Source organism: Zerene cesonia, unplaced genomic scaffold, assembly GCF_012273895.1.
Source record: "Zerene cesonia ecotype Mississippi unplaced genomic scaffold, Zerene_cesonia_1.1 Zces_u004, whole genome shotgun sequence".
In the NCBI taxonomy this organism is placed as follows: Eukaryota; Metazoa; Arthropoda; class Insecta; order Lepidoptera; family Pieridae; genus Zerene; species Zerene cesonia.
The window spans coordinates 2,088,191-2,103,191 of NW_024045134.1; the positions used below are offsets into that span (position 1 = coordinate 2,088,191).

Consider the following 15,001-nt stretch of genomic DNA (forward strand, 5'->3'; position numbering starts at 1 on the left):
AAAAAAAATATTGTTTTGCTCATCTTTGTTATGGTACAGAAACATCATTCTATATGAAATAGCAAGCTGTTTTGGTGATGAAGTTTTGGTTGTTGATGACCAATTAATTCCAGGTGCGAAAGACGACAAGAAATACTTAGGACCTGTCCTAAAACCATACTTGGACGATCTGTTTACTTCGTCCCTAGAGAATTCTTGGTTCCTAGAAGACTTTGACGCTAGGAACTGTGATTCAGAGTTGGATGGTTTGAAGGAATACTGCTTGGGGGTTCACGAAGGGCTCGTAGAGCCCTGTATGGGGTTGCTGGGGGCTGCTAAGAAACACGCTTGGGCGAAAGCGGTGGTGGACTTTGTTGATCGCCATCGACATACGGGTAAGTGTTTTGTGCTTGTTTGTTTTATATTAATGTATGTACCCGTTTCGATGCGATTTTTAAATTGAAAGATAGTTTCCTTGCTTTGGTACTTGACTACGTTTAATAAAAATCAGTCGAAGATGGCGGCCACCACAAAAACACAGATATTTTTCCTACTTTTTCAATATTAAAGATTAGAAGTGCAAAGAAAAATACACTTTGTCAAATTTCAAATGCAATATGGCCGACAACACAAAACAGGTCAGGTCTGTTCTTTAATTTCATAATTTAATTTAATTTTTATTGACTCTTAAACTATTGAGTAGTTTTATATTATATTATAACCAAATTTGCATACCAAATGCAGTTTGATCCAACTTAAAGGATAGTATAGTTTATATTATTTCAATCGAACAATGGCTTGGGGCTGGGGCGGAGCCGAAGCGTGCTAGTATGTTTAATAAATTGTTACACTGTATGGATAATACCTTTCAGTAAACTAATCAACTAATCAGTCAGAATCCTACTAATATTATAAATGCGAACGTTTGTAAGGATGCGTGTGTGTTTGTTACTCTTTCACGCAAAAATTATAGAACCAATTGCAATGAAATTTGGTACGTAGACAGCTGGACAACTGGAATAACATATAGGCAACTTTTTACCCGATATTCCTACGGGACACAGTTTTACGCGGGTGAAACCGCGGAGCGCAGCTAGTCATAGATATTTGCATCAAATTGTCTCAATAGAAAAAATATACGCCTACGAATTAAAACAGAATCAATATTTAAAGGTTTTTACCACAAAATAACACTATATTTTAACGAAGCATACCTCTCAGATTTACCTGTTTATTATTCATCAAGAATTATCTCATTAAAAAGGTTCCGCAAAATGCGCTTGGATTTTCGGCCGGGTTAAACAGGAATACGTTAAAATTAATAAAAACCAGCCACACTTGACCCCTGCAAGTACTTTGACGTTCGATCCGTAGTTAAATGGAGGGGTCTAAAAGTTCTGGTGAAAAGTTAATGCTGGCGATAGCTTTACTCCGATATGTATTTACTGGATGTGGCATATTTTACATTTCGTTCTATCCTGTCTGTTATTTTATTCAGTACTTAATTTACTATATTAACTAATATACTAGCTGTTGCCGCAGATTTGCACACGTTAAATTCGAAGCAAAACCCCTTTCTTCCCCTTTTTCTGTATTATTATACTTATAAACCGCCCTTTTGAATTAGTCTATCTATTAAAAATACCATCAAAAATGCGTAATTTTAAAGTACTCAGCGTACAGACACACAGACGGAGGAAAGTGATATTTTATAAAATATAGTGATCCTTCGTTTCTGCGATCCATTCGAAGTATGGGTTGTCCTGGAGTTTAATTTAACATAACTAAACAATAAACAATAATTTATTTATCAAAAAAAAATATTGAAACATATAGATTAAAAACCCTTAAAAAATGCACTCATGTGCGTTAAATTACATAAATGATTATTATAAATCCTGTCCTCCATCTGTCAGTTTCTATTTTCGTTATCACATTTGAATTGCATTGAACTCTAGGCCAGAATACAACTACAAATAATACTTTTTGATACGAACCAAACCACATATGGCATGAAATTTGTATTTAGCCCTCGCTTACCTTAAAACCATTAGTCATCATATAATAAAAGAGTAACTTATGAATAAAGGATAAACCTAATACGTATTACATTCACATCCAGTAAGGACTACACGATGTAATGACTAACCGTCGGCGACGGGGAGCCGGGCGGAGTTAGCAGTACTTTTGTTAGAAGCTGGCTAATTCGATATACCTATTAGAGTTAAATCTTTTTGCTTCTATTTTAAATCGTTTGAAATAAACGTGAAATTACCGTGCAATTTAACACTTTTTAAGTGGTCCTTTTTGTTTAGAATTGAAAGAGTTTTTAACGGATATTAAACACGATTTATTCTACTAGCAACTCGCTTCGTCCGTTTAATTTACGGAAACCTGGAATGGTTACGTTATGTTATTTTTATGTAAATACAATAATACCCTCATAGGAGGCCTGTCACCCAGCAGTGGGAACATATATGATGGCTTGTGATGATGATGAAATACAATAACGTAATGAATAAAACACATTTAAAATCCGATAAAGTCTTTTAGTTTGAAATTGCGGTCTTTTATTTGTTTTATGTTACTTTATACGGTATATACGAATAGCCTTAATTTTTATATATAAAACTCAAATGAACGCACAGCCCAAACTACTGGACAGTATGTATATACGTATGGCATCCGAGAAGAAAGGATTATGATAAACTCTACCAGTGATAAAATGAGTATATACATGTTTATATCTATCTATATATAAGGATAGATAGATAGATATATGAGGTGAATTTATTTTAGCCACGCGGGCAAAGCTACGGGCAATAGTAAGATAGACGTACGTCTATCTTTTCTATAAGATATCATAGAAAATATGACGTACAAATGGAAACTGTATTCTCAGTCTCTACAATTGCAGATTTTTGCTGTTAATTAGAAAGCTCAGCAGAGCTCACTTGAGTTTGTTTTTTAACCGACATCAAAAAAGGAGGGGTGGTTCTCTGTTTGATTATTCATTGCGTTTGTTACACTTGTGTTACTTTTAACCGGGTTGCGGATTTTGTTAATTTTATTTATTCAAAAACTGTTGCCTCACTGCCTGACAATAGGAATATTTAGTTTTCAGTTAAAAATAGTTATTTTTCCAACTCTTCAAAAGTGCTAAGTAACTGTAACAGTTATTAATTCTCTATCCAAGCGTGTCCTACATCGCTTCTAAAGATTAGTTCCAAACAAAAACACTACACAACCGGTAAATATTTACAGATTCTCCTTTGTTTCCACGCCTGAATTGTTTTGATCATTTATTTGTCAATACGCTGCCCATTCCGTTTGCCCTCGGGAAATCTGAACTGTAGTGCGAGGGTCAAGTTAGCTCCCTTTGAGAAGTTATGTACGTTACGTTAAGGGCAGTCGAGTTATTTGCTGTACCTGATACGGCTGTTGATGATAGTTATTAAGGAATTGAATATATATTTATTTTTTTAGGTTCAACGTACTGAAAAACTATAACATTTTTTTTACAATGTCTATGGATTAATATAGAAAATGGATATTACGCTATTTCAATGCGTTTTAACCGACGTTTTCCAAATAGTTAGGCGGATTGTGAAATATAATGAGTTAATGTAGACTTCCTTGGATTTTTATGTACACCATCCACCATCTGAAGTTACAACTATGATAGCACAAAACATTCCAGAATTCCGTCTCATTTTTCCCACTGGCGACGGCCTGGCAGTCTCCTACCCTCTGAAGATTCCATCGCGACGGGAGCACAGCTCCGCCCGCCTCCTCACACTGAGCAGACGAGATAAAGCTGACGCCAAGTTGAGATTGGCGAAACGCTGTGTGGTTAACGCGTTCCATGAAGCTCTTGTTGGTAAACGGTAGGTTTTATTCTCTTTTCTAGTCATATAAATTAAGTGACACATTGTTTGTCCGCGATGAACTACGAAACTACTCAACCGATTTTAGCCAAATTGGTACACCATGTTCAGTTTGATCAAACTTAATTTATAGCATTGAAATGCTTTATAAATGAGAATTTTTGAAAGAAGAAAAAATCGATCACGAGCCTGTAGGCTGTATCGTTTCATTTGGAATACTTTATTAAATAAACTAACTACACGCCTTCAATTGAAATAATATAAACTATCCTATCTGAGAAATTTTGAAAGAATAGAAAAAATCGATCACGAGGCGGGATTCGAACCCTACGGTTTGGCAAAAAACGCGGGTTTGAATCCCGTTAGTTAGTTTATTTAATAAAGCTTTCCAAATTAAACGATACAGTATAAGGGTTTTCCCTGCATTGATCCTGTTCCTGAGACATTTCTGGGATAAAAATGTATCTATGTTCTTTCTTCAAATATCTTTATGAAATTTCATCCAAATGATTCAGTGGTGAAAAAGAGATCTACGACAGAACTATTGTACAATATTAATAGACTTAGGCATTAACATCAGCCTATATCCGCTCATAGTTTAAGGACATCGGGAGGGGGCTTGTAGGCCGCAATCAGACATCAATATATATACACGGAAGCCATATGGAGAATTTGTAGTTAATTGTAGTACAAAGTTTATATTATGATGTGTTTCCGAAATCAATCGAATAACGTTTTTAATAGTTTCATAGTATGGACTATATAAGTTAAAAACGTTCTTTATAACGCCTTGAAATATATAATCCACTGCATTAAAAGTTATGATATGTATCAGGATATAATAGAATAAATGCTTATTGCGTAATTTACTAACTATTATTATACTTATGTATGTGTAATCTAAAGTACATTAAACGTTTTTAATTTGATTCGATTCAAATTAAAAACCCAGAATTAAAAATCCTCTTTATTCTATTTACAATGAAGCAAATTTCTTTGTTTCCTCAGCACTATCCAATTATAGAAATCTATTCAAAATCTAAATTCAGTACATATCCGTTTAATTTAAATTCCTTTGTACATCTGTATGATGGTACAGCAAGTCTCTGCATCGCTCCAATGCCAAGGGAATAGTAGGGAGAGCTTTAAAAGAAAATAATTCGTTATTTAACATTTAATCAATTTTCATTCGTTCTAGTCTAGTTAGCTAGACCTTGTAGGAACTTTCCTATTAATTAGGTAAGATTCAAGATTTTAAAAGGCAATTGGTTTTTCTAAGAGCTGTTGTTGCTACAAGTAAATAAAATAGCTTTATGAATGTGAAAATTGACAACACGTTTGACGTTACACGTTTTCTACTCAAATTACTTAAATAGTATAATTTCATTAGATTTAACAATTTAAGTATGTTTTATATTTTCAGAGTGGAAATTGTAAAAATATAGTATCTTGTGAGGTAACCTGAGAATCTAAAAATAATTACTTATACTTATAGTGTTCGAAGCGAATTATCAAAAACTCTTACATTAATAAATTATTTGTCACCTTGGTATCTTACCTCTTCGGACATGCCAATAAAGCTTTGAACGCGCCATTTCTGGTTGATAAGTAAATCGATTACAAATGAAGAAAGAGGCGTAATGCGAAAAAAAGTAGGTGACAAAGTATATTACCAACCTCGAATGTGTTTTATTAGCATTCAGCTCACACCCGCTTGCTATTTACGAGACACCGTTATCGGGAGTGACCTTGCTGGGATTTCGGGAGACGGAGTTGTTTAGGTTTAATTTCATTTTAGAAATCCTGTACGAACTGTACATTTTCTATGTTTTTACGAGATTTCTAGGAAATTATTTTACATAGTTGTTACGTTTTAGTAAAAACGTTTAAGTTATAAATATCACTTTTTCAATTCTTACAAATGATTAACATTTAACAGCTTTATAGTAGAGTTGTGGCAGAATTAGGTTTGAATAAATGGATCCATATCCATATCCCAGGATCATAATATGACGCACAAAATTGAAAGAGAAACAGTAGTGTATTTGCTAATTGCTATGCTTAAATATATATTATTTTTTACAGATTTCAACCCAAAAACATATCCCGTCATGGCAGCACAGATGAAATATTAACCAGCGTGAAAAATGGTAATTTCTGGCGAACCTCAAAACCGGACATCATTCCTTCAGCATCAAACAGCTTAGAGGAGCCAAAATCTAGACGTAAAAACCGGCCAGTCACAATATACGGTTTTCCAGAAATTTCGATCACAAACCAGACGGATGTGAAGACGTTAAGAAGGAAGTATCATACGTTGAGAAGTCTGGTCTACTCAGATCAAGTGGATGTCAAGGAGATGAGACGATGGCCGAGGTCTGCTGGGTCTACCATGAGGAATAAGGAGCCATTGACTCGACCTAGCCTGTTGGAGACTATGGATTTTATTAATACTGTGAAGGATGCGCTATGTGGTAAGTTTGTGCGATTATTTTAGATTTTGAAAATATGGCAGCTGGGATTTTCATATTACTTACTCCATTATACAAAAAATAGAATGTTATAAACGAATTTACGAGAAAAATTAAAAATTTCAATTTCATGAAAATTACTTATCAAAATACGATAAACACTTCAAAACATTCAGAAACTGTTATCATATCACAATGACATATTGGCCTATGATGTTTATTGAAATTCAAAATGAGATGAGAAAAAACCACGAAATCAACTAGTCATTAATTATAAAAAATCCATAGTAGAAGAATCTGGAGCGTCAGACATGGAAGACAATAGCTGGTGTGTCGAAGATGAGTGGGTGCTGAGTCATGTGGCGCCTCTTAATGTGATTGCTGATAGAGAGCCTCACTCGCTGCATCTGCTTCTAGCGGATGTTGTTTTGTCCGCAATACGACGAGGCTGTTTTACGGTGAGTTTGTACTTGGGGTTCTTCAAGGTTCCTATTGGACACGTTATTTAGCTATATTAATGCTTTATTTCTGTTTATTCTACATTTCTTTATTAAAATAACTAATAGTCTTCACAGAAGATTTTCAAGCAAGTTGATTTCATAAAGTGATTTACTAACAAGGTCCACTTTAGTATGTGGTAGTCGAGCACGCTTCGGCACGAATTGACCAGCTCGCACCGGGGAAGTACCACACCCCCACAAAAGACCGGTGTGAAATAGTATTCTGCTGTGTTTCGTTCGGTGGGTGGGGGGGCCGGAGGCCCATATCCTTTTCCTTACCCTTCCCAGTCCTTTCCTTTATTCCTATCGCCAATCCTTTCTTAATCCCTTCCCAAAAAGTCGGCAATCCATTTGTAGAGGCGTAAGATCTGCAATGGACCTTATGCCTCTCCAAATGTTCATGGGCGGTGGTAGCGCTTACCATCAGGCGTCCCACCAGCTCCATTGCCGACTGTAACACAAAAAAATACTTCCAGATGCTACAAGAGCTGTGCGTACACTTACGCGAAAGCGAGGGTGCGCTGTTCGCGCTGCACCGTCTCGCGCGGGCCGCGCGCGCCCGCAGCACGGAGCGGGCGGACAGGTGCGTCTGTTATATCGGCTGACATACTGCATTCAACCTACATTTGAACATTTTTCTTTATTCGAACCGCAAGGGACTGGAACATGCTTCCTGAGTCTGTGTTCCCCGACGAGTATAATCTGGAGGTCTTCAAGAGTATAGTGAACAGGTACCTTCTAGGAAAGCGCGTTACAGCCTAGATCACATCTCACCATCAGGCGTGATCGTGGTCAAGCGCTGCCCTATTATAGATTAAAATTCAAAAAAAGCTAGGGTTGCCATCTATAGTATAATAGTTTTCATGACATCATACTCTTTGTTAATCAATAAAATTAAAAAACTAAATACTTAGGATCAAAGCCCTTATCACAATTATTAGAGTTAGACTTAGTCGCTAACACAATTAATTTTTTGCGGCGCTCACCTACGACCACACTGGACAATTAATTTTAAACAAATACCTGCGTAGCTACTGCCTAGCTACTGGAATGCCTTGATAAATAAGTTATGGAACTGTGTTTCACTGTCTAATAAAATCCTTTTTCCTATATACTAGTACATGGAAGCTACCGGACACAATCACATCACATGCGGTTCAGCAGTACCGGGCGCGTCCTCCGGACTATACGTCCTCTGACGAACATGCGCCACCTGTTCCTCGAAGATCTACTTCTAATGAGGTACTTTTTTATTATGGCCATCCAAATATATTACTAAAATTTTAAGTAATAAAAAATATCATTTAATTTACTTTTACTTTATATAATAACAATGACAGAAAAATTTAATAAAAACTATTTAATAAAACAAAGCAAAATTCTTGACGAACTAAATCAAGAAAAAAGTGTCAAACATTTTTCACCAACGGATATAGATCATACGCGTAAAGTATTGCATTATCCAGGTGCTCTCAATGAAAAATGTATTTTTCATTCGAATTAAATCATCGGAGACTGATCGATTAGTTTGTGTGAGCAGAGGCAATCTGTCAGTACCCTGTCACGAGAATTGTTTCCCTTGGGAATGGAAACGTGTTTCCGATTAAATTACTGCTAATAATGTTTCTAACAACGAATTTACATCATACTATCATATCCCACTTAATATTATAAATGCAAACTTTCGTAAGGATGTGTGTGTGTGTTTGTTACTCTTTCACGCAGAAATTACTGAACCGATTGCAATGAAATTCGGTACGTAGATAGCTGGACAACTGGACGAACATATAGGCAACTTTTTATCCCGATTTTCTTACGGGATACGGACTTATACGGGTGAAAACGCGGGGCGCAGGTAGTATTTTATAATTGGAATACTTTGACAAACAACGATGGTACATATTTTTAAGCTTTTGCATAGCTTTTATCGCGGGCCTTGAGCGTGGAGAAGGAACACAGAAATTCCCTAACGAAAATAACCTAACACCCCCCACTCCGACCGGATAAATGACCGAAAAAATGCTATGCAATAGATTTACCCCGACAGTCTCCGAGTGCGACACGTCGTTTTTTAAATCTTAGTACATTAAAATACATCTTTCTTTTCTAGATTCTTGATAACTATCAGTATATTTTATATAAGTTACAAACTTATTTTATTTCTTTATTTCCAGATAATCAAACGGTATCCCAATGTAATTGGTAATGATTCTTTCGGTATAATCAATCCCATATACGATATCAAACCAAAAGATAAAATGGTCAAACGAACCAAGTCTCTAACTAGAAGTATTAGTATAAAAAGTGTTGATATTAACCTAACTTTGGGAAGGAAGAAAACAAATGACGTAGCTACTGTGATAGAAGGTGATGATGATGAAGGTTTTGATATGCAAAGGCATTTCCGACAAAGATACAATGCTGGTATCGTGGGAGACACGTATAGAGTTAATAGAATTAATACTGAATAACAAGCATTAAGACATACAGAGGGAATATGTGTCTCTGGAAAGTGATGATGACGATGATGAAGACGATGATGACGATGATGATATTGAGGACATGTTTAGTGGGGTCCTGCAGTCGGATGTTTAAGATGGAGATAGAGAAACTGTTTGTAAAGCTTCTTGTATATCACACAATATACTGCATAATATGTGTTGAGTTTAGTAACATATTAATTTGTTTTATGTTTGCGTATCAATTAAGTTATCTCAGAATTTAATTGAAAATGTAAGCTTCAAATATAATGTACTACAATATATATATATATTTATACTTATATATTGTGTTTTATTTATGATTCTTATGTATATAATATCCAACATTTCAAGCGGGTGCTAGTTTAAATTTTTCCATTTTGTAAACCGCCAAGAATCATACTAATATTATAAATGTGAAAGTTTGTTTGATTGATTTGTCCGTCAATTACGTTGAAACTACTGAACGGATTTTGATGAAATTTCGTGTACGACCTGTATGGGTATGACCTGATTTGGGTGATAGGATATTCCCTACAAAACAGGCATACTGATATCCGGGCGCAGCCGAGACGAGCGTATAGCATTATATAACACTAGCTGCGCCCCGCGTTTTCACCCGCGTAAGACCGAATTCCGTGGGAATATCGGGATAAAAAGTGGCCTATATGTTATTCAAGTTGTCCAGCTATCTACGTACCAAATTTCTTTGCAATCGGTTCAGAAATTTTTGCGTGAAAGAGTAACAAACACACATACATTCTTACAAACTTTCGCATTTATAATATTAGTAGGATAGGACTAGATGACCCGGCAAACGTTATTCTTCCTTATCCTTATCATTAATTAGGAAGAAATGTTGAGGCAATTTGAGGGTGGCTTTTCTGAAAAATAATTCAATTAAACAGAGAAAACCGGCATTAAAAACATACACATATATACATCAATATATGTCTTATCTTATAATCATAAAACTGCACACGACTCACGTTTCAACCAGTACATTTTGCAGTCGTATCACCAATGAGAGGCACAATGAGCATTGTAAAGCAATTTGCCAATACGTCGCAAGGTTAGACACTCATTGTCGGACAATGTAGTGGAATTCTTGCTGATATAGATATAACTAGCTGGAGCCCGCGGCTCCACTTGCATGCTACTCGTATAAATACACTTAGCCTCTAAATCCCGGAGGCCGGTATCCTATTCCTGACACATCCCAGCCCATCCTTTGTTGAAGTGAAACTTCTTTAGAATCGTTGTGATTTCAAACCTGATGCAACGGAAAAAACGACAGGTGAGAGACACAAATACAAAAATGTGTAGAATGAAGCCGGCAAAGAATGAGACAGAAATATACATACTAAATTGTTTTTTATATATGTTCATCTCATTCTTTTGTCGATTTACTGAAGTTTCACTTCTATCGATTGTGAATCGCACACACACCTTTTTTATCCTGTCGTCAATCTTTTCCTTATCTTTTACCTTTTAACAGCGGGCAACGCAATTGCAGCGGATGGATGGTGGTGATCGCTTACCTTCAGACGAACCACTAACTCAGTTGCCAACTATTACATATAAAAACACTCTCTGTCAAATTCATATTTATTTTTTAACAAGAAACCGCCTAACTAACCGCCTTCAAATTGTCAGAAAAGACAAAATTTTAATGGGACCACATGGAAGGTAGCAGCTTTCAAATAAAAAAGGGATCATAAAAATTTGTTCACTCGGTAGAAAATTTTGAAGTACCAAAAAAAAAAATACAATTGAATTAACCTCCTCCTTTTTTGAAGTCGGTTGATAAACGGAATAGAAAATCCAAACGGACTGACCTTGAGAAAATCATGGGATATAATAAATTCGCATTTTTGTAAAGATTATAATGTTTTAATGAATAATTATGTTATGAATGAGTTCAAAATAATGGTTATATTTTCCACCACATTTTCTAATTTTTTACACATACTTGAAACTTCGGAAAACTTAATCGAAACTTAATCAAAACACGAAATTTGAGTTGAGACTTGAGATTTTAGTACTTGAAAAAAATGACGATTATTTCGAAAAACCGTGGGACTTACTCAACATTAAATGTATTTTACCACTACAACGTCTTCGATTTTCATGTACCATATAATTCATTCATTGCAACTCACCCAGTATTTATTTTATAACAGACTAAATTGTTTATAATGTATGTTTTGACCATGAAATATTTGCTATACGCTATAAAATATACAGTATCACGCAAAAAGAAAAACTGAAGCAACAAAGCGAGCTGTGTCATACGGACTTTGTTGTTGGACGGCTTTCTATTCCAGAGATCGGCTGTGGAATTGACTTCGGTGCTTTGACGGGGTGTTTGGTGCAAGAAATTGTGGATTAAATCTTCTTTTTTGTCATAATTTTGATCATGATCCTTCTATCCTACTAATATTATAAATGCGAAAGTTTGTAAGGATGTGTCTGTGTTTGTTGCTCTTTCACGCAAAAACTACAGAACCGATTGCAATGAAATTCGGTAGGTAGATAGCTGAACAACTGGAATAACATATAGGCAACTTTTTATCCCGATACTCTTACGGGGTACGGACTTGCGCGGATGAAACCGCGGGGCGCAGCTAGTTGTTCATATAAAGATGTTATTATTCAAAACCAATCAGATTTTAGTAGAAGCGTTACATTATTGTTACTATAACATAAACCGTATGTGCACACCGCACTTGCACGCTTCGGCACGAATTAGACCAGCTCGCACCGGGGAAGTACCACACCAACACAGAAGTTCGGCGTGAAATATCATACTGCTGGATTTCGTTACGTGAGTGGGGGGCCCGGAGGCTCATATTCTCTTCCTAACCCTTTCCAGTCCTTACCTTTATTCCTTTCGGTAATCCATTTGTAGATACGTAAGATTTGTAATCAACCTTACGCCTCTACAAATCTAGGATCATAGGGGGTGGTAGTGCGATCAGGTGACCCACCAGTTCTATTGCCAACAATGACATAGAAAAGGACTGTTCTGAACTGCCACCTGAAAGAGGAGACTACTGCAAACTAGCGTTGGGTCTGCTATGTAGAAATAGCATTATGTTGGGGATTTAATACAAAATTTTTTCAAAATTTGTTTCTTCTATACGCTACGTTTTACTGTGAAAAATTTAAGCCTGGAGTTTCTACGCTAGATTAAATATTGATTACTATTTATGTATCTTCTCGTCTTATTATCTCTATACCATCACTATTCCATATTTTTCAAAATGAACACAATCGAATTGATAACCTCCTCCTTTGAAGTCGTTTGAACAAAAGGTGTCATCCCCAAAGCGATAAGGTAAATGTCAGAAACTTATAGATTCGTTGGACATTAAACTTGGATAGTAACCCTAAATCTTCTGGAATCGTATTCATCCTTCATACAAATGTTCCAGACTATCCTCCGATATAATTCATTCAATCAAACGACTGGATCAAGCTAGCTAAGTGCGGCGTTTAGAATTGTTCACATAACAAACTGTGTGTATACATTATTTGATAGTTCGGGTTATAGATAGACTACCTCTTATAAAATTTTGTAAATATATTTGGTGAAAAAACAAGTATTTTTTTATTGTTCGTTAGTAAATATTATAAAAGAATTAATATATCATCAGACGGATTATGAATATAGGATTCTTATAGTGTTTCTGAAATATACACGATTAGTTAGTGTTTCAACGGTACTAAAGTATGGTATATTCACCAACTTCTAAACATAACATTAAACTAAATATGTAAAAACTTGAATAAATATTTTCGCCAAAAGAAACACTACCTTCAAATGGTCAAAACTAGAAGAACCAGCTTCCAAATAAAAAACGAATCATCAAAATCGCTGCTCACAATACAAAGCTGTGATGTAACAAACACAAATTAAAACAGTCGACCTGAAAACCCTCTCTTTTTTGAATACAATTGAAAATTCAACAAAATTTCATAACATTCTAAGTGACATTTGAAAACTACAATTTCTATATCCTGCATACATGTATATAACTCACAAAAACATACAATTTCATGCACAGATTAAAGAAATATTTCGTCTTTCGGCGGCCAATGTTCCCGCTATTGTGGCAGCGCTATTGTGCCCTGTCTTTATCTTACATTATGACAGATAGCTAAGGCCGTATTGTCTAGCTTTAAAGCCTTTGTAGTTTGATGGATATTGTATTTGAATTTGTGTTAGATTGGGGTTTATGTTACCGTTTACCTGTTTCCGTTATCTTTAGAACGTTAGAACGCATTTTCCCCGGTTAGAACTAGTTGTATTTAACGTATTTGTTACAACTAGATAAACAAGCGTTAACGCGATTTAACGGAAAAAGGATTTCAACTGTAAATCATCAATGGATTGAGCAATGATCCTTTCCATGAAATCACAATGCTTCCGTGGAAGTATTGCTTAAACAGTAGTTTAAGTTATTCTTTATTACATGAGATAACTAGCAGATCTGCTAGTGAAAGACCCTTCAAAATAAATTCAGCCCTTCGTGAAATTAGTCAGAATAAGCAGACAGACAGACAAAAGCACAGAATGTCGGACAAAATTTGATGGAAATTGTATCTTGTATGTATATAGGTATATAGTGAAATGCAGTTTTTTTATATAACAAACAGACACTCCAATTTCATTTATTAGCAAACATAAAAAACAATTATTTTTATACATGTAATTAATTTTAATATTATACTTGATTGCTGCTTGACCGCTTCCTTGGTACAGTGGTTAACGTGTGAGCATAGAACCGAGGGGTCCTAGTTTCGATTTCCGGTGGGGATGCACAGATCACCTACTTCAAGAATATCTATATAATCCCTACTAATATTATAAATGCGAAAGTAACTCTGTCTGTCTGTCTGTCTGTTACGCTTTCACGCCTAAACCACTGAACCGATTTTCACAAAATTTGGTATGAAGATAGAACTGAACTTGGGAAAGGACATAGGATACTTTTTATCGCGAAAAAAGGGTAGAAAGGGTTGAAAGAGGGGATGAAAGTTCGTATGAAAGTTCTTTATTGTCAAACCGATTTTGATGAAACTTGGTATGAAGATGGAGCTAAACGTGGGAAATAACAAACCATACATTTTAATACGAAGACAATACTCCTTACCATGTCGCGCGATATAAGCGAATTCTACGCGGGCGAAGCCGCGGGCGAAAAGCTAGTATAATATATAAAGAAAATATACGGATTTTCCTTAACATCAGAAAGCGTTAATTAATGTAATTATTTCCCACCCTTCAGGGGCTTTGTCCCCGGGGTGAATGTCCTTGAAGATAATTGGCGTTTATTGGGACAAAATTGGGACACAATAACAACTCCTGCCCGAAGAAATCTTTACTAATATTATAAATGTGAAAGTGAGTTTGGTTTTATCTTATTACACGTCGTAATGAAGCGATTCGTTGTATGATCTTTGTGTCTGGATATAGTTAAAAGGCTAAAGAGTGAAACGTGCCATTTCCGTGGGAATTTCCTTTGATTACGTGGGTAATATAAATACTACATATTTATTTATTTTATTTATAATACTTTATTGTACAAAACAGAAAAAACAGTTTATACAAAAATTTAATATGGCACAATGAAATTTTGTACAAAAGGCGGCCTTATTGCTAGACAGCAATCTCTGCC

General features: G+C 35.5%; 1 protein-coding gene across 1 annotated transcript in view; it reads left to right on the forward strand.

Moving 5' to 3' along the window:
- LOC119838690 overlaps positions 1 to 9,347 on the forward strand; it is a 20,826-nt gene extending 11,479 nt beyond the window's left edge. The window contains exons 13-19 of the mRNA XM_038364769.1: positions 114 to 374; positions 3,680 to 3,866; positions 5,952 to 6,340; positions 6,626 to 6,795; positions 7,314 to 7,420; positions 7,956 to 8,079; positions 9,012 to 9,347. Of these exons, the coding sequence (XP_038220697.1) occupies positions 114 to 374; positions 3,680 to 3,866; positions 5,952 to 6,340; positions 6,626 to 6,795; positions 7,314 to 7,420; positions 7,956 to 8,079; positions 9,012 to 9,308 (1,535 nt within the window). The 3' untranslated portion in view covers positions 9,309 to 9,347. The remainder of the gene's footprint in view (positions 1 to 113; positions 375 to 3,679; positions 3,867 to 5,951; positions 6,341 to 6,625; positions 6,796 to 7,313; positions 7,421 to 7,955; positions 8,080 to 9,011) is intronic.
- The last annotated feature ends 5,654 nt before the right edge of the window (positions 9,348 to 15,001 follow it).